We start from the raw sequence: 20,670 nt of genomic DNA on the forward strand, positions 1-20,670 counted from the left end.
TAATCTGGACCAAGTATAACAGGCTATCCAAATGTATGTGAACAGAAGAGTCCTGCCAGCTCCAGGCCGAGGGGGACCACTTTGTCCACCCAGGAGACCAAGTGCTCATAAAAACTTGAAGAAAGGGGACCCACACTGACCAATCAAAACCAAAATGGAAAGGCCCCTTCTCAGTAACCCTTGCCACATCCACTGCAGTAAAGGTGGCAGAGATACATAACTGGATTCATCTTTCTAGAATAAAGCTTATCACACTTGAATGGCTTAAAGAACAAGATCACCCAAAAGGAGAAAGCTACTCCTGTGAGCCTCTGGAAGACTTGAGGTTTCTCTCCAAACAGCAAGACTTCAGTGTTGATACAGGAAGCATGGAAATCTGACCTGTTCCTCATATTTGGACTAATAGTGAAGTTCCTTTCTCCTATCAAACAAGCAGCTCACTGGTCATTAACTCTTTTCTCATTTTCTGACAGGTTTTTTTCTTCAACCCAGCCAGTGAGCTGCAGCATCCCAAGGTAGTTGGAGAGCACATAGTAACCAGTAGGTAAGGTCTATAGCCCTTTCCAGCTGGAAGAAGCTATAGAAGACAGAGGCCTCCATTCCCTCAGATCCCCATAAACAATTATGGGGGTATGTGTTTCTCAGGGGAAAATGAGACAGATTAAGGAATGGCAAAGCTGGCTGAGGAAGTAGGCATGAACTGTTAATTACAAGATCCTGGAACACATGCACAGAACAGTTCCCAAAGCCCTGCTTTAGGACCTCTCCGAGAACTCAAGCAGGTTCTCAACAGGATGGCCTAGATCTGACATCAGCCTAAAGTGTGGGATCCCAGGACCAACTTTTAAGACCCATATGTAGAAGTTCTCGTGAGTTTCCTCGAGATGTGGATGACATAAAAAGACACAAGTGCCAAGAAGAGCTCACTGTCATGCTTTCCTCACAGTAGCCCACCTTGTGTCCTTTAGGCTGTCCTTTAATATTGCTTTTTCCTCTTTTACTCAGCCCAAGCTCACTCTGCAAAGCCAGTTTCTCCCTCACACTTTTACTTTTTCAAATAAACTCTGCTACCATTAAAAAAAATGAAAGTAAAAAAAAAAAAAAATGGCTGGGAAAGGAGGCTTGTCAAGATCCTCGGAAATGTTCGCAGAACAATTCTGAGAACCCTGCCCTCATGTGGACTTCTGGCAAGAACTCAAGTGGGTTTCTGACAGGATGGCCTGGATGCGAAGGCAGCATGGGAAATATGAAAAAGAAATGGTCACCACTAAGTGCTCGCTATAGTACCTCTTAAGACAGCCTACCCTACACTATAGGGTGTATTTTTTTTCTTCCTTTTTCTTCTCTTTTTACTGGGCCCAAACTTGCTCTGTAGAGCCTGTTTTTTTCCCCTACTCTTCCATTTGTTTCCTACCTTTAATAAATGTGAAACTCTGCCACCATTTATTTTTGTTTCATTCAATTCTTTGTCCAGAACAGAAAGGACCTGAAATCACCTCCAAAAGGAGACTTCAGCACCCCAGAATCTGCTAACACTAATACTACCATCCACTGTGAGACACAGCTCAGGATTACCACAGACATGGTAAAAAAGTCATTCCCAATCTTCATTTCCCCTCACCTGAGTTTAACAAAGCTGATAGCTCTTGTGGCAAACACACAGGTTGCTCTCAACTCTCTAGCCGCTTGCTTGCCTCTACCAACAGTGATGGGTGAAATAAAATACTTGCTTTCCCAAAGAAAGCCATGAGACACAGTTCTGGCTACAGAGACATAAACAGGAATTTTCTGAGGAAGAGAAGGTAAGGGGCAGCAATTCTGAGAAAGTATTTGTACCCCTGATGAAGAGAAGCAGAGACAGCTGATCTTCCTAACATGAACATGATAACTTAATCCAAGTAATTATGTATCCTTACTATTGCAACCCAGAGTAAATAATCAGGAAAAGAATAATAAAAAGACTTAAGAGGCACATGCTGACACTGTTGAGCCACTGTAGTATTATAAGCAAAACACCTATCTCCAATTGAGGAAAAAAAAACTCTGACTTGTTTAAGCCACCATTAAACTATTTAGTATTTCTAATCCATAAAGGTATTGACACATTTATGCTTCCCAACACTGATCCAAAAAGAAAATGAAAAAAGAATGGCACAGTTGAGCCTATGTTTCGCAAGAGGAAGACATCATTAAGGATCACAGGCAGAGAAACTACGGATTCAGGTGCAGGAGCCTGGAATTCTAGCGCAGCAACCAACTTTGTGACTCAACATAAATTACTTTTCCTTGTAAAGTTTCCTCACCTGCAAAAATCATGCAAACAACCACTTTATAACATGGCCAAAAGGACTAAACCAGCAATCCACATAAAAAATTCAGTAATGCCCAACACATATGTGCTTATTTAAAAATTAGTAACTTGCTTCTACAATTACAGCCATCGTTCAGAAGGCAAAACCTTCAACTAAAATCAGTAAAGTTCCCAGGATCATGAACTCAAAAGATTCATCACACAAAATCAGATTCATCATATGATGCTAGAGAAAAAATTAGTTTCAAATTCATATCGCTTAGTCCCACTGTGTGTGTGTGTGTGTGTGTGTGTGTGTGTGTGTGTACATGTGTGTGCATGTACAGCCTCAGGGCTAATTCATAGTATGCAATAGATAAATATAAACTGGAAGATAAATTCCTTGGCCAAAGTGTTAAGAGATAACAGTGGAAACAAAAAACACTGGAGTCATCAAGGTGAAAAAATATTTTGACTTTCAGCACATCATCTTTTCAGCCATCTTTGCAAAGTAGAGATGATTTCCTTCTTAATATTTTAAGCAGGGCCAGGGATTTAGCTCAGTGGTTCTGCCACCTGTCTCGCAAGCGCAAGGACCTGAGTTCGATCCCTGGTACTAAAAAAATAATAATCATAATATTTTAAGCAAAACTCAAAAGTAGTCCAAAGGATTAATGAAAATGTACTTAGAAAGATTTAAGCTACTTGGAAGAAAAGACTATAAATCCAAATTGTTAGTTTCTTTCATTGGCATTATAGCTGCCTTGTCAAAATCCAAAGCTAGTTAGCTTTTTCCTTAGAGATTGAATATTATTTTGTTTTCTCTCTATTGTTTCAGGCCTTAATAGTCAATGTGATCACTGTGGGATTTCTGATAGTTAGAGAAGACAATATTCTGGTTATCAGTCTTGCTTACTGTTCTGCTTCATGAGCAAGGAGTCTGTCTTCTACATCTTCTTCCAAGCCTGGATCTCCACTTTCTACACACCCCTAATCCAGCTGCACCTCAACTTAGTAAGCTCACTGACACTGAGGTTCACCTGGCTTTTCTGAAACTGAACAAATACAGTCTTGTATATGAATAAATTCATAGTGTTGGAAAAGACAATTGTAATTTTTCTAAACCAGAACTTAAGTAATTTCCGTAATATTTCTAAAATTCCCTAACTGTATGACAGGTTTCTATTTTGAAATGTGGGCATTAAAACACTGAAATTCATCTAATACCATGTTTTAAAATAGATTGTAAAAAGTTAAATTATAAAAAATAAAGATTTTATATATAAAGCAGCAAGTCTCATAAAACACTCAGTTCTACTCTTTGTACCCCTATAAATTTTAAAGGAAACCAAACCTACATATTTATTTTGTATTATCATTCCTTGATTATTTCTAATCAACTAGTCACAATTTTCATGTTTTGTTATTTTTATTTTGAACTTCCATGTTCTTCTTAAAAACATTTCAGATAAAATTGTCTGCATTGCTCCCACTTTAACATACATCTTATATAAATATATAATGTACTTAGCATTAAGTATATAGCATACTTAAGTTCACAAAGTACTCTGTGCCACTTGGATTACAGCATAAGCCTTAACAGGATTTTTATTTCTGAGACACAAGATTCTCACTGCATGTAAATCAAAAGATATAGTCCATACTCCCTGACAAACTGCTAAATGTAGATGTGCAATTAACTAGACAAGCAGTAAAATTTGAAGGTACAGAATTAGAAACTGGTGTATGAATCGTATTCACCTGGCTGAATGGAGTGGGCAGCAAGATAAATAAAAGGCAAGGCTCGTTACCAGCCAAGGGCATGGATGAGGAGTAAACACTGAGAAAACTTAGAGATAAAGAAAAGCAACAATGGTCTTATTCCTCACCCCGCCCCCCCCCCAAAAAAACATAAGGTCAAGAGATTGCTTTGCAAACCCAGGTCAAACTGATGTCTCTGAAGCTCTCTGTATTTCCCAAAGGAGGTCCATCACTCCTGCTCTCTGCAGCTCCTGACTCGATACCCACCTCACCTCTCACTGACCATGATGTGCTGACTGGCGATACGTCTCTCCAGGTGCCTGCTCTCAGACATGCTGAGCACCTGAGAGCTTAATCAAAACTGTGTCCCCAGTGCTTTTGCCTGACATATAGCAAATACTTGAGAATAGTTACTGAAGAGAAAATCTTTCTTCTAAACACTGTATAATTATGACCCCCAAAATCAACAATCAGTTAATTTTTAAAAAGCCAAACTGAGAACAACCACTTTTTTAGTGTTTACTCTTTTTCCAGCATATAATCATTAAGTATCATTTATAAAATAGCAAAGGTGGATGATTTAATACAGGAGGTGCCAATCCATTTCTATGAGAAAAAGCCAATCTAATCAGCACAGTATTTTACTTTAAATTCTTATGTGCCATGTGTATGAATCAGTATCTCTCTCTCTACTTCTTGTTCTCACTTTCTCTAACTACTGAAGAATCAGAAAACTTTAAGAAACTGAAACGCAAATGCATACATATACATAATCATTACTTTTCAATGTCCAGTCACTATTAAAAATTACACTCTCAACACTCCATCAATTCTGTGACAGTTTGTATTCCTAGCTTCTCCTGTGCAAAATTTTTAAATTGGAAAACTAACAGCTAATACATCTTTCTTTGTAGTAACTGAATAAATTTTTGCTTCATGAGAGTAGAACTGCCAAGGAACTGAATTTACAAGCACCCCCTCAAAGAACTATTTCAGTATTCGCTTGTCTCCTAGCAACTGACTCTGCTGGTATTTTCTCATCACAACTAAGCAACAGGAATAAAATCTATTTTTCAGTGCACTCAGGAGTCAATGAAAGATTTTTTTAAATCTTAAAAAATTATACCTAAAAATCAAGTATAATGTGTAATACTCTTAAGTATTTTGAGGTCAATTCAGGCTTTAAAAATGAGTATTTCTAATCTTTAAATGACAGATGATCTGAGAAACAGGAGTCTTTCCAAAAAAGGACAGGGAGACTCATCTTTTCTATGAATGAAAGGGTGCAGGGATCACCTTGAACACAAAAGGAGTAACCTAAGGACTACTCTGGAGAGACCGACCGTAAAGAATAAAGCTGCTGGGCCAGGAATAAATCATTGCAAGCGCAAGAACCTGAGTTCGATCCCCAGTGCCAAAAAAAAGAATGAAGCTGCTGTTCTGTAGGTAACTACAGTTTAAACCTATTCAGGCTGCACTGCAAGTTTCAAAGCAAAATATAAAATTGACACATACTCCAGAGAAAAACTGCCAGAAGATGGCCGGGGATTTAGCTCAGTGGTTCCTCTGCCTGCCTCGAAAGCGGAAAGACCCAAGTTCAATACCCAGTACCAAAAAAAAAAAAAAAAACCTGTCAGAAGAGCAACAACTTTAACTACTGCGGCCAATTGCAGTGATTCTTCAGAAGTTTTCTGAGGTCATTAACATTTGCAGTTGAGATTTCAGAGATATTCTGTGCATACAGCACTTGGCACATACTACTGAGCAATCTTTCTATTTATAAACAGTACAGTGAAGGGAAACCCTATTTAGCTGCCTTGACAAATCAGGAGAATGCAAACATGCAGTTCTCACAAGGTAATCCATCTAACCCTAAGTACCTACTCTTGACAAGGCATTGTACTAGGCACCCCAGATAATTAAGCTGAATCAGTCACAACCTCTAAACCTGGAGATGCTGACATATTTAAAATATGCAATGGAGGGCCAGGGATTTAGCTCAGTGGTTTCGGTACCTGCCTAGCAACCGTAAAGTCCCGAGTTCAATCCCTGGTACCAATAAATAAATAAATGCATGCATGCAATGGAAACACCTGGATGAAGGTGAATCCCAGAAAGCACTACAGGGGAGATGTATTTGATTGCATCTGGGGAGAGGCAGCAAACCACAGTAAAAAGGTCCCTGAACTCAAAAAGTTACAGGGGGCTCTTTCACTAATTAGCTGTATGACAGTTTTGGTAAGCCACTCAACCATTTTGGAGATAAGCTTTCATGAGCAAAATGAAGGCATTTGATGGGTAAGTTTTATAACGGGCTCTTATAAAGGAAAGCACTGTGCTAAGTGCTACCACAATAATAGGTCAAGTGAGTACACCCACTGGCCTTGGGGAAGTAACTGGACATGAAGGCAGAGACCTCACGAATGGGGTCTGAGTCTGTTCCTCCTCTTTCTGCTCTCAACCCCATGGAGATGCAAGGAGAGGACACCACCTGAAATAGGAAGCAGCCCCTCACCAAATGGCAGATCAGACGCCACCCTGACCTTGGGTTTCCTGGCCTCCAGAACAGAAAGAAAGAAATTATTGTCATCCAGTCTATGGCAATTTGTTATGAAGCCTGAACTCAGACAGTATCTGTGAACCTAGCTTGCATTCTAGCTGTCAAAGAAAAGGACAAGACAGTACACAAGTGATAACTTGGCAACTCTAAAATCCTGTCTTGCTCTAAAAATTCTGTCTACATGTGACCATTTGCCAGCAAGCAAAGAAAACTTGAAATGACAGAATCATTAAAATTTTTGCCACCAATAATTTCCATAATTACAAAATATATAGTCATGTGAGGCACCGTAGAAATAAAAAGAAAATCAAACTCTCTTAAAATATTATTCTTTACATGAATCAGGCCCTTCAAATGAGCACCTAATATATATAAAACTTGGGAAATGTTCAAAGCACCTTCACATACATTACTGATTTTTTTTCAGTGAATGAAATCTAATGTCCAAAACCTAGAATATTTCACTAAACAAGAAAATTACTCAATATTATTCTGTTAATGGTGCCAATAATTTCTTTTATCTATATGTGGAGAGAGATGCTAGGACTTACTTGCAATGACTTGTTCATTTGTGATGTCCAACTCATTGCACCCACCTGATTCCCACAACCTTCAAACATAGTTTGTTTGGTATTTGGTACTCTTCTCTTTATGTGCTACTCCTTAAAAAGTGCATCCAGTAGTTTGGCTTAAATTTCACAATCGTGTGGGTGACTCCCAAATCTGTGTCTGAACCTCTAAGCACTCTTCTCAACTCAAATTTACCAAAATGTTCTAAGATCACTATAAATTCAACATACCCCAAAGCAAAATCATTTTCTCACCAAACAGCTGTTTCATAGCCCTATTGCTAAAATGTCTCCAGCAGTAATACCAGAATTTACAACAGTCACTCCATACTCTGTATACAAGAATGCCTGCTGAGATAAGGAAATTGCTAGTATCTATTCCTATATTTTTCTCATCGTTTAAAAAACTCCCATCTTTCAATGGCTACAACTATGCATTAGTGAGGTGTGAGGTCTCATCTGAGGAATCACAATAAAGTTTGAAAATACTACCATACCCAATGAAACTTAAATTCATTAGCTTGGTGATACCCACTGTTCCCATTTTATTTTCTACTCTTCTCACAAACATTAAGTCCAACCAATCATATACTAATGATTTCCCAAACACAGCCCATGTTTCCCAGGAATTAACCATTACAAGCTGTTCACCTCCCTATAGCCAAATCAATTAAACTCAGTACCAACTCTATCTTTTCTCAAAATTCTCTGAGCTTAGGTAATACAACTCTCAGGTTACTCTTTTCTTTCCTGCCAGTCACTGAGTTCTTTATGTATATTCTAGCTTCCTCTACTAGAAGAAGAGATTTTGAGGGCCACGCTCTTGTCTCATAAACTTCTCGTTTCCAAAAATATTAGCTAGCCACTGCAGTAAACCTGACTTATGTTAAAGAAATGTTTGTTGGACAGACAACAAATTGTACACTGGACCAAGCAATATCTCAGAAATAGAACAATAATCAAGTTCAGCTTAGCATCTTGAGTCAACAAACACGTCAAAGTAGAAAGAACATATGTTTATTTTTTCCTTCAAAATAAATGACCTTTTTTCTATTAGTTTCATGGCTTTTAGTTGCAATTCTTTCTTCCTACAGATGGAAGGACAAATGGTGCCTGATGTTAATACTGCAGGTGAAGGTATCTATCGCAGGATTAGCTGCAGCACTATCAGCTTCACAACAATCCACTTCAAATGACATTAAATAACCAGGAGGTAATACTAAAAGAGACGCATCAACAGCTAAAATCCAAGGAGTCAACCGGATAGACAAAGAACTTCCTATATTATCCCTACTCATTCAAAAAACTTACTGTACAGGGGAGGGAGGCATAACTCAGTGATAGAGCTTAGCATGTGTAAGACCCTGGGTTCAATCCCTAGCATCAAAAAACAAAACAAAAGAAAATGAATTATATTTAACTACAGTTTAATGAACTAACCTGAACAGTGCTTTCAAAACATGGGTCAAAACATTTAAGAGAATTCTAAGCTCTTTAGAAATAATAATTAATCAATGCCACAAAACATATTTTTCCAATGAATACTTAGTCACAGAACCAAATACAAATATTTTTAATGTGAAAAAGAAATCCTTTTCCAAAAAAAGAAAATTCTTTCTTTTCTCTGTAACTCCAAGGAAAGAATTCCTTCATTACCTGTCAATTACTTCCTTGAGAATTTCTCAAAGTCCTTCTTTCCATATCTAAATGACTCTGTATCTCACCATATAGAAAAATCAGCTAAAAATGGATGAAAAGCTTAAAGGTAAAAAGACCTGAAACTATGGCACCACAAAAGAAAACAGGGGATATGGTCCATGACACTGACTGGACAAGAGTTTTTCAGTAAGATTCCCAAAGCACGGGCAACAAAAACAAAAATAGACAAAGGAGGCCAGGGATTTAGCTCAGTGGTTTCACCGCCTGCTGTGCAAGCGCAAGGACCCAAGTTCGATCCCTGGTACCAAACAAACAAACAAAATATAGACAAAGGAGCCTACATTAAACCAACAAGCTTCTACACAACAGGAGCTAGGGATATACCTCACTGGTAGAGCACTTACTCAGGACATATGAGGTCTTGAGTTCGATCCCCAGAGCAGCCATAAAATTAACTAATTAAATAATTATTCTCCACAATAATGATAACAATCAATGGGGTGAAGAGACAATCTACAGAATGGGAAAAAATGTTTACAAACTATACATCTAAAAAGAATTAATATCTAGAACATGTAAGAAATTCAAACTCAGTAGCAAAATAGATAAATAAATGAAAATCCAATTGTAAACTATACACGGTGGCATATGCCTGTAATCCAGCACTCTCAAGAGGCTGCGGGAAGAGGATCACAAGTTCAAACCCAGCCTGGGCAACTTAGCAATTCAGTAAGCCCTAACTCAAACTGAAAAATAAAGAACAGTTGGAGATTTAACTCAGTATGAAGGTCCTAGGTTCAATCCCCAGTACCACCCCGAAAGAAATGATTTTAGAAGGGCAAAAGACCTGAATAAACATTTCCATAGACATACAAATGGCCAACAAATATATGAAAAAAAAATTCCACATCATTCATCATCAAGGATGCGAAGTCAAAACCACGAGACATCACCTTACCCAAATTAGAATGGGTATTATCAAAAATACAAAAAAATGTGGATATGGATGTGAAGAAAAGGTAAATTCTTTAATACTGCTGGTGGGAATGAAAACTGTACTCTTATTATAGACAATATGGAGGTTCCCCCAAAAATTAAAAATACCATATGATCCAGCAAATTCACAAACTCACAAATACACACACACACACATTATAGATATACATATACAATGAAATACTATTCAGTTATTTTTTTCCTCTTCTTTCTCCATTTTTTTTATTAGTACATGTTTGTAGTACATAATGTTTACATTCCTTTTGGGGAATTATTTTTTTAAAGGACAAAATCCTATCATTTGTGCAACATGGATTAATTTGGTGGACATTATGTTAGTGAAATAAGAAGAATGAAACACTCAGGATCTCACTCACATGTGAAGTCCAGAGAAGCTAATCTCAGAGTAGATATCAGAGGCCAAGGAGGGTGGGGGAGGAGCAATGAGGATAAACTGGTCACTAGGCACACTTCAGAGGAATGACATTTGGAGTTCTGGGGCACAGAGTTACAGTTAACAACATTCCAGGGACTACTCCAAAATAGCTAGAATAGAGGACACTGAATGTTGTCACCACAAAGATATGAAATATATATGACATGATTGGTATGCTAAATACCTAGACTTGATTATTACACAATGTATACATGTATCAAAACATCACATTGTACCCTAAAATATATGTACAATTAATATATATAGTAAAATTGTATGTCAATGAAAAGAAGTGTGTAAATATATTTTCCAAAAATCTGTTTGCTGTTGTTTTGAGACAGGGTTTTGGTACATTGCCCAGACTGTCCTTGAACTCCTGAGTTCAAGCAGTGCTCTGCCTCCCAAGTACCTGGGATCACAGGATCATGGCAACACACCTAGCAAAAGTCTGTGTTTTTAACATTTTACTTGCACCCTCTAATAAAGAGTCCCATAAACAGAAAATGAAATTTATAGTACTATGTGAGAAAATTTATAGCACTATTTCTTTAAGGGAAATTCTGCTGCAATTTAAGGATGTGTGGCATATCCTAAAAACAGACAATGCTAAGTGATACAGAGTGGCAGCCTATGAAAATCCAGGCTCAATTGTGGGTCCTCCCTCGTCTCCACTGACTTACCATACTTTTCCTGTGTGGTTTCCTACAGTCCCTTAGCTCCCCACCCTCCTCCCCAGGAATACAGAACCCTAAATCCAGCTTCACACCTGCTATTCCCACTTAACAGGGTCAGAACAGATATCTTGATTTTTTTTTTTTAATTTTTTATTTTTTGGTACCAGGGATGTAACTCGGGACCTTGCACTTTCAAGGCAAGCGGCAGAACCACTGAGCTAAATCCTCTGCCCTCGTGATTTGATTTTATGTATTCTTCTCACATCATTCACATTGTGGTAACGGCAACACTCCTCATCAGCAGCACAGTGGTCAGGAACACTGACTCTGACCGCTTCTGTCCCTCACTACCCATGCAGAGACAGGCCAAAGCTCAGAGTAGTAACACCACCACAAACATGAAATGTGCTAGTTTATGAAAGCATTTAAAGTAGCACTTGGAAAATATTAAATTGTTGTTAGGCTTCAGCTATTATTATCATCATCATTATTCCAATTATTCCTTTTCCCCTCACACCAATCTACCATGTCAACAATACTTATAAAACATAACTGAAATCCAGTGTCAATTGTTATCACCACTGACTCCATTTCAAGCCTAGATTAATGTGATAAACTTCCAAACTAGTCCTCCTACTTCCATTCTTTCTTTACTCTCCAAAGAGGTTTTCAAAGCAAAAATCATCTGTAATGCCAGCACTCTGGGAGGCCAAGGCAGGACGATAGCAATTTTGAGCCCAGCCAGACAACTGCCTTGAAATAAAAGCCATTTTAAAAAGGGCTGGGACTTAGCTCAGCGCAAAGGCCCTGTGTTCAATCCATGCTGGGGGAGGAGGGCGGTGCATAAATCAGGTTGTATCATTCCCTTATTCAAAAGCATCTAATTACTTTCCACTACATTAAGCTTTAAAAAAAAATTGACTGGAGATTTAGCTCAGTGGTTCCGCCACCTGCCTGGCAAGCATAAGGTCCCAAGTTCGATTCCCGATACTACTAATGATAATAATAATAATAAACCTCTTCATTGTGGTTTATTCAAAGTCCTAGGAAGCCCTACATCAAGCCAGTGCAACCTCATCCTAGACCATTCCTGTAGCTCACCACACTCCTGCAACACTGGCTTTTTTATTCTGAAAAGTGCCAAAGTTCCCTCTTTGGGACCTTTGCATTAGTGACTTTTCCCTGCCTAGAAGGTACTTTCCTTTATATTTCTTCAGCTGCTTCCTTGTCACATATAACATGGTTATTATTTATTTCTTTAGTAATTTTCTATTTTCTCCTACTAGAATATAAGCTCTATAAGTGAAGAAATTCACTTATATTCACTTACATTCACTTAAGCTGTCTTAAGTACTGTATCCCTCACACACAAAACAATGGATGAAGAAATAAAAAGTTATTTTAAAATATACCATTAAATGCAAAACTGACTGTAGCTTCTAAGACTGTTATATATAAGTGAAGCATAAAAAGTATCCTTTTCACTCTTTTCCCTACCTGGTTATCAATCTATTGTGCCATAGGTCCAAATTCACCCTTTTTGCCTATAAGTGGACCTTTTAATATCTTCTCAGAGTTTGAAGATCTAAATCTTCAGTTGTCCAGCTCCTTACATGAGCACAGATATCATCAAAAGGCCCTAAAAGTCACAAACAGAAAACCTTAGACCCAGTCTTCACTCCAGCATTACTCACCAGCATACCTCTGGACAAATGACCTAGCCTCTCCAAGCTGCCTTTTCCTCATCTGTATGCAGTATATTACAATCCCTGTTTGTCTCAGAGGTTAGCAGTGTGGAGAAAATGAGATATGCATAAACTGCTAACTATGAACAAAAGAAACTTCATATTCTCACCCCGTATCTATCAGTCCAAAGAGTTTCACTGAGCAATGAAATGTGACACATGCCACACTAGATAAAACACTGGAATTAACACAGAGCCCATACTTTTGGAGCTTATATTTTAGTTGGGAGAAAAAAACATAATGAGAATAGTTTCATCATAACTTGGGGTGTGCAGAGTTCTGTGGGAACACAAAGGACACACACTTAGCATGATCCTGGGACTTCAGAAAGGGTTCCTAGAGGAAGGTGAGCCACAGTGAAACTCAGTGGGTCTGCAGGGTATAAAAAAAAAAAGAGTTCAGATCAAAGGAGAAAGTAATGTCAAATATTTAACAGTCTACCGCCTGCCTCACAAGCACAAAGTTCTGATTTCGATCCCCAGTACCAAAAAAAAAAAATTTTAACAGTCTTAAAGCATTTTTAAAACCCAGATTAGTTGTATTATGAAAATCACACAATGACAAGAACAAGCTTTCAGATACCACCTGGGGTGAAATTCTTCTATCAATTTACAAACTTCCCTAGTATCTTTTATTTCACCTTCTACCACAAATTAAAATACTTCTTTAAAGTTCACTTTAGGGCACTTTTTCTCATCCTACAAGAATATTTCCATGTGTAAAGCTGAACATTTTCAATTACATACTCCAAAGTTGAACCCTCCACCACTGGAAAGGACAGTGATAAAGAGACTACAGCAACAGGTTAAGATTTTTACTTCACCAACAACACTAAAAGAAATTCCTTCACTTCCTTCTTCACCTTTCCACAGCTCAGGACAGGTCCCAAAGGAATACAGTACTCCACCACTCTCCTTCCTGATAAGTCAAAGGGCTCCCTGGACCTGCTCTCAGACAGGCCTGTCCCCGCACACAGAAGCCAAGTACTGCCTAAAACACAAGTCCTGACCTTCTACTACCAATCCAAGACACTGAGATCAGAACTCTGCAGAACATACCAGTGAGCAGGACAAATTCCTTTAAAGTAAATCTCAGTCCACTAAAACTGAACACTGACAGCCTCTATACACTACAATTCCACTCTGAGACGTATAACCAGCACAAAAACGTGTTTGTCAAAATATGTACTAGAATGTTTGGAGCAGCAATATTAGTAATAACCAAAAAGAACAAAAAGTCCAAATGCCTATCAACAATAGAATGAACAAATAAATTTTGATAATGTCAATGAGAATTAGAATCAAAATAAAGCCACCTTATGGAACACAATAAAAAGAACATAGCATCTTATCTATGATATTGTTGCTCAAGATATATAACTTGAAAACTAGCCTATAAAGCCCATAAAAGTCAAGGAAAAACAAAGAATCTGTTCAAGCCTGGAGGAGACTAAAGAGACACGACAAATAACACGTGTGATTTCGCTTTGGATTCTTCTGAGATAAAGGACACAACTAAGACAACTGATGAAATGCGAACAGGGTCTGACAATTAGACAATATTAACACATCAATATTAATTTATTTTGACAGTTAAATTCTTCTTCCCTAGCATTTGTGAGGCCCTACGTTTAATCCTCTACAAACACACACACACACACACACACACACACACACACACACACAGTTAAACATCTATGAGGTATTTTCATAAATTGCCTCATTTAACAAAAACAGTTAATATTATAGTCCTCCCAAATGCTGATATAAACAGATGATATACGTTTAGGTAACCTCACAAAGTCAATAAAATTTAGACCAGAAAATACTACAATGTTTAACTCAAAAGGACATGAGTACATAATAATAAGCATAGCTTAAAGATGCCTCATCATTGTACTTTGGTACCAGAGATCGAACTCGGGACCTTGCAATTGCAAGGCAGGCAGCAGAACCACTGAGTTAAATCCTCGGCCCCTCATCATTGTATTTTGAAGTCCTCTTCCATGTTAAGTACAAAAAAGTAGTTAAAAAAAAAACTAGACCTAGATTAAAGGACAACTGTATAAAATGTATTTAGTTTTAAGATATCACCACTTAAAAGTCATGTTTTCAACAACTACTTAAATGCACTAATTCTGTCATTTGATCAACACAGCCACCTCCAATTTCACCCAGTACTGGGCTCTTTATCGCAGCATTTGCATGGCACTGTTTTTATAGTAAGACCTTCTTCTAAGGATAGGGGTACAGCTCCATGGTGGAATACATACTTTCCCTAACATGTGAGGCCCTAGGTTCAATCCCCACCACCTCAAAAAGACAAAGAACAAATTTACTCACACAAAATCCTAATTCAGAACAAAAATTTAGGGGCTATATATACCAAAGACCACATTGACTGTTAAAGGACATATGTGAAGTCCAGCTGTATGGAAAACAGATATGACCTTGAAATTCACAGAGGCCATTCACAAATTAATCAGCTCATCATTAGTATTATAGAAGAGAGAAAAGTTGAAAACCAACTACTGCACAGTATAGATACTAGCAAATAGAAACCTAGGGGTTCTGAGGGCCAGGGATTTAGCTCAGTGATTCCAGCACCTGCCTTGCAAGTGCAAGGTCCTGAGTTCGAGCCCTAGTACCAAAAAACAAAAAACAAAAAAAACCCCTAGGGGTTCTGGAATTAAAAGAACAGCACAAGGGATGCGGATTTAGCTCAGTGGTTTCACCGCCTGCCGCACAAGAGCAAGGACCAGAGTTTGATCCCTGGTACCAAAAAAAAAAGAACAGCACAAGCAATATAAATATCACAATGAAAATTAAATTAACTTATTCCCTAAAGAAGACAGAACAAAACTTCCAAGGGTACATAACTGAAAGTGTGAATGTAGAAATGAATGAAATACTTACCGCCAAAGCCTTGGACAATTTTGCTCTAAATTCATTCAGAATAATTGCTACAATGTCCTTAAGTGGCACATAAGCAAAACCATCTTCTAAATAGACTCTCCTTCCTCGGAACAAATCCAGAGCATCAGCAAAAGGGATCTGAATTCAGATGAAATGGTAAAAATAAGTCAATACCTATAATTAAGAAATCCTACTACTCTTCATAAATATTAAGTCTAAACAAAGAAATTCATTAGTCCTGGCAAATAAAAAAAAACAAAAAGACCAATTTATATTCCTTGAAACTAAACTATTAGCATTAATTTAGTCATAGCAGTACAAAAATAAACTTTTTGTTTCAGAGATGTTTTAATAATAATAATGAAAGAATAGCTGCTATTGTCTGGATCTAAAATGTCCCCCAAAAGTTTCATGTGTTCAAAAGTTCAGATTTTGGAAGGTGATTGGATCGTGCAGTATCTAACCTCATCAGTGGATTAATCCATTGATGAACTCATTATCTGATGGCATTACTGGGAGGACACTGAAACTGAGGCAGTAGGGACTAGTTGAAGGGGTGGGTCGTGGAGATGTGCCATTGGGGAATATATCTTGCCCCTCGCCCCTTCCTGTTAGGCCCTTCCTCTCTACCTCCTATCTTCTATGAGGTTAGCCCAGTGTTCCACCACATGATCCCCAACATGGTGCTCTGCCTCACCTCAGCCCAGAAGCAATGGAACCAAACAAACATGGACTGAATTCACTGCTCAGATATTTTGTCACAGTGACAGAAAGTTGACTAACACAAAAGCCAAGCTATAATGCATTATTTTTATTCATAACCTATGAATTTACAAATTATAATGCCCAGGATTTCAAACTTGTAACTCAAGATTTTTAAGCATGTTATATTAATCTCATAGACATATTCTACATTTTATTCTGCACTGAATAAAATCTTAATCTGTATTCAACATATTCAGTGCTGAAAAGTACTTGTTAGCAAAGTAATTTCAAATTTCTTCATCTACATTTCCATTTTTTTCTCTAGAGAAACATATTTGAGAAACTAACCCTAACAATAAGAAATGGAAATACAGTAATACTTCAGTTCACGAATGCTTCTGTATGGAAACAATTCCATTTGCAAACAAAAGTGTTCTGGGCCGGGGATTTAGCTCAGTGGCTCCGTCGCTTGCCTTGCAAGTGCAAGAACCCGAGTTCAATCCCTGGTACCAAAAAAAAAAAAAGTGTTCAGCAAAATTTTGCTTCTGTTCACAAACTCTGCATATGGTGACAAAGAGGACAAGGGCCATTCCCTTCACAAACATGAACACAGACTTCTTACCCAGAATCACAGAACAAATCAAGTTTGTGAACCAAAGTACCACCGTAATAAGCATTCAGGTTTACTATTAAAATAATTATTTGCCATTAATACTGTATGTATTTTTAAAATTAAAATTAAAATTTTAAGTATATAAACTACCTTAAAATTTTAAGAGATAAGCAGAATATGGTATTAACTGTGAAAATCATCCTCACTCATTTTTCTCCTTTTTAAAATGAGACAAGAAATTAGGTAAAAACTAATCCTCAAATTGCCTCTTCACCCATCTTGTAGGGAAAAGTGACATCTGCATGCCTACAATTCTATATCTGATGATATCTCACATCTAAACATCACATACCTTTTGATAAATGTACTCATTTCTATGGCTACAAGTCTTTGCCCTCAAGGAGTTCATTTCTTAGGAGAGAACAGCAAAAGACACACACATGGAAAGCCAAACAGCTCTACCGAGTAGCACCACAAACTACTGCACTAAGAAGGTGAATCAACAGGACATGTAAGAGGAACAGGTAAAAGAGTTAAGTGTGGTAACATAGCCAAGGAAAGGAACAAAAGTTTGGAAACAAGAGTTTTAGTCCAAGTCTAGAATCCATTTAGTCTGCCACTCATTAGATTTATGACTTAGTAAATTTAATAAATGACTAAACCTCAGCAGCTGGATTCATAAAACCAGGAGAGAGGATGAACAGATGAGCTAAATGATTCTTACAGGTTCTTTAGCTATACTATTCTATGAGTCTAGCTTATTGGAATGGTCACAGTGGAAATAAAAATGCCCGAGAGGAAGCAAAAAGATGATGTGAAAGCAGAGTAATGGGAGATGTGTGATATGGGAGGAATAAATACTGATTCCCATACTCTAAGCTTGAAAGGCTGACTGAATGATGGTCCAACAGGTAGAAACAGGGAAGCTGGAATTAGGAGCTAATGTGGAGGCAGAATTTTAAACTACTGGCATTCACCATTGATGATCAGTACCTTCTTTCAAAGGGAACTGTGGGGTGGCAGTTATCAAATTTTAAATTGAATCTCATCTCTCTCCTCTTCCCCTTCAGGACTACCATTCTAAAAGCCATTTGGTGGGGTTAATACAAAGTATCTATACTGAGAGGTGGGGGGAGCTAAGGTGATCCAGCACAAAGGACGCTAACTCTGAGTAGGGTAAGGAAGGCACTCGCACAGGAGGGCACACAGGCTTGCAGGGTCAGAGCCCGCATGGGATTCCAGATGACCAAGAGAGGAAGCAGTCCAAAGCACAGTGTCCGAAACCCAAAGCAGGGAAGGCAGGGATTCAACCATGACGCTGCGCCCAACAGGAGGTGAGGGTGTCCTGCAGGGGACAGCCCTTGCCAAGTGTGAGAGCCCACATGTTCGTTTAGTATTAAGTTTTGGTTTTGTTTATTATTGCAGTGCTAGAGAACAAATGCAGGGCCTTGCACGTGTTAGGCAAGCACTCTATCACTGAGTTACATCCCCACCCAAGACTACTCATTTAACAGAAGGCCTGCAGAGGGTCTGAGCCCCAGCAGGTTTAGGAAGGAGGTCTATCTGGAAGGGGCCAAGATGAGCAATGAATATTGGCGCAGGATGAGACCATGACCTGCGATGGAGAGGGAGCAGCTGTGGTGATGAGGGCCACACCAGTGAGCTGGTTAAATATGCACATAAACCTCAATGTAACAAACTTAACAAATCCTAGAAAATATTTTAAACATTTACATACCTTATACACTGATTCCAATTCCAACTGAGCCCCACTTAGACTTAATGATGAGGCAATAATCTCCTGTTCTCGATGATTCTTCTCTTCATCACTTATCTAAAAGGAAACATTTTATACAATTGAAAACATTAAATCAGCATTCAGTTTCCATAAATGTTTCCTGTTCTAGTGAACATTCTATACTTCTATTAAAAAGTCAATATCCTGATATCTCAAATTATTAATATGATTAATGAATCACTATTATCACTAATGACAAAAATGGAAGAAAATCTAAATTCAATATTCTGTCATATTTTTACTGATAGTATCTGAAAATATACATCAAAAGAGCAGAGAAACAGAGCCGTAAAAAAAGGGGCCCAACAAGTTGCAGCTATTTATTGTATTTAAAATACCCTTTCTTAACAGAACTTTACAGCAAAGCAAAATATGCTTTCCTCAAACTGTTACTTAAATATTACATGAGTTGCCCTTATACAAATTATTGACTTTAGGATGTCTTAAGATGATGAACGAATATGATGCTTAATCACCTTAAATTTTATTGTGTAAAGCTATTTTAATTTGTTGATCTATATTAGGTGAAATTGTACTTGTTCTTCCACCATTAAGAGTAACTATAAAGGGCCACGGATTTAGCTCAGTGGTTCCATCGCCTTCCTTGCAAGCGCAAGGTCCCAAGTTCGATCCCCAGTACCAAAAAGAAGAGTACCTATAAAAATGGAAAAATGGGGATAGGTATTTTAGCTCAGTGGCACTGAGCCTGCCTCACAAGCGCAAGGTCCTGAGTTTGATCCCCGGTACCAAAAAAAACAAAAGGAAAAATGAGTTCATTCACAATTTCACCAAACTGGGAGGCCAACTAGTCCTACCCCCACCTCGCCCCAGTGAACTGAAGCAGTCAGTCCATTTTATAGAAGGGTAGGACAAAAGGCAGAGAGTTCAGAAAAATGTTAAAAATAGGGTTTTGGTGAATACCCCTTGGTGCAGGGCCTGGCGGTGGAAGTTTCTGCTCTCTGCCTGAGGAAGCTTGAAGTAGTTAAAAGATCTGTTTTAGGGGCTGGGGATTTAGCTCAGTGGTTCTGGTGCTTGCTTCAAAAGCTCAAGTTCCCGAGTTCGATCCCCAGTACCAAAAAAAAAAAATCCGTTTTAATCTTTTGGTTACACTTACACTTTTTTTTTAATGGTGCCTATCTGGTTCTCATTTGTAGTGTCTTGTTTTCCCTGTGTGCTTTCTTATCTTTGCATGCTGGCGACTGTATTTGGAAAGTTATGTGGAGAACTATATTGAGACCTAGGAGGACTGTTATGGTTTAGATCAGGAATGTCCCCCAAAGGTCTCATGTGCTCACAGGTGGGGCTTTTGGAAGGTTATAGAATCATGGGAGTGGGAACAGCTGACTTGCTCTTAGGATGTGGGGTATGGCTGGAAGAGGCTTGTTACTGGGGGCGGGTGACCTGAAAGGTTTATTTCTCTTGCTAGCTCGTTCCTCTCCCTGTGTACTGGCCTCTGTGATGTGAACAATCCACAGCACACCACTGTGCCCTTCTGTCATGCCCTTGAGCCAGATGACCCTGGACTGTAACTGTGAGCCAAGGCAAACCTCTCCTTTAAATTACGTGTGTTGGGTATTGTGTCCCAGTGATGAGAAAGTGACCAAGAAAGGAATGGAACTGTTGCCCTGACTACATGACCATGTGACTTAGAAGCCTTTGGGAGTGGTTTTGGGACAAGTTTAGAAAGGTTTGGAGATGCTGGCTAGAGAAGCCCTACAATGCTGTAAGCTGAACTTAATGGAAGATTCTGGTCAGAGCTCAGAAGATCAGAACGCTGATAAAAAATACAAGTAGTAAAGACCAGGTTCACGAGGTTTCAGTTGGGAACAAGGTTTCCATTGGCAGTTGGATTTGAGACCATGTGTTGTTATGCTTTGGTAGAAAATTTGTCCACATTTTACTCCTGTCCTCAGTAAACATTCTGGTGGCATCTGAAGCAGGGCCCTGG

At 38.4% G+C, this 20,670-nt stretch overlaps 1 protein-coding gene across 11 annotated transcripts in view; it reads right to left on the reverse strand.

Annotated features, from left to right (window-relative positions):
- The window catches only part of Prim2 (DNA primase subunit 2), a 397,094-nt gene that overhangs the window by 215,650 nt on the left and 160,774 nt on the right, over window positions 1-20,670 (reverse strand). For all 11 annotated transcript variants that reach the window (XM_087204938.1, XM_087204937.1, XM_087204946.1 and 8 more), the window contains 2 exons: window positions 18,663-18,758; window positions 15,607-15,744 (listed from right to left, as the gene is read on the reverse strand). In XM_087204938.1, the coding sequence (XP_087061064.1) occupies window positions 15,607-15,744; window positions 18,663-18,758 (234 nt within the window). The remainder of the gene's footprint in view (window positions 1-15,606; window positions 15,745-18,662; window positions 18,759-20,670) is intronic.

This window comes from Heterocephalus glaber, unplaced genomic scaffold (genome assembly GCF_053883595.1).
Source record: "Heterocephalus glaber isolate CG9 unplaced genomic scaffold, H.glaber_assembly_v1.0 deba00000594, whole genome shotgun sequence".
Taxonomy (NCBI): domain Eukaryota; kingdom Metazoa; phylum Chordata; class Mammalia; order Rodentia; family Bathyergidae; genus Heterocephalus; species Heterocephalus glaber.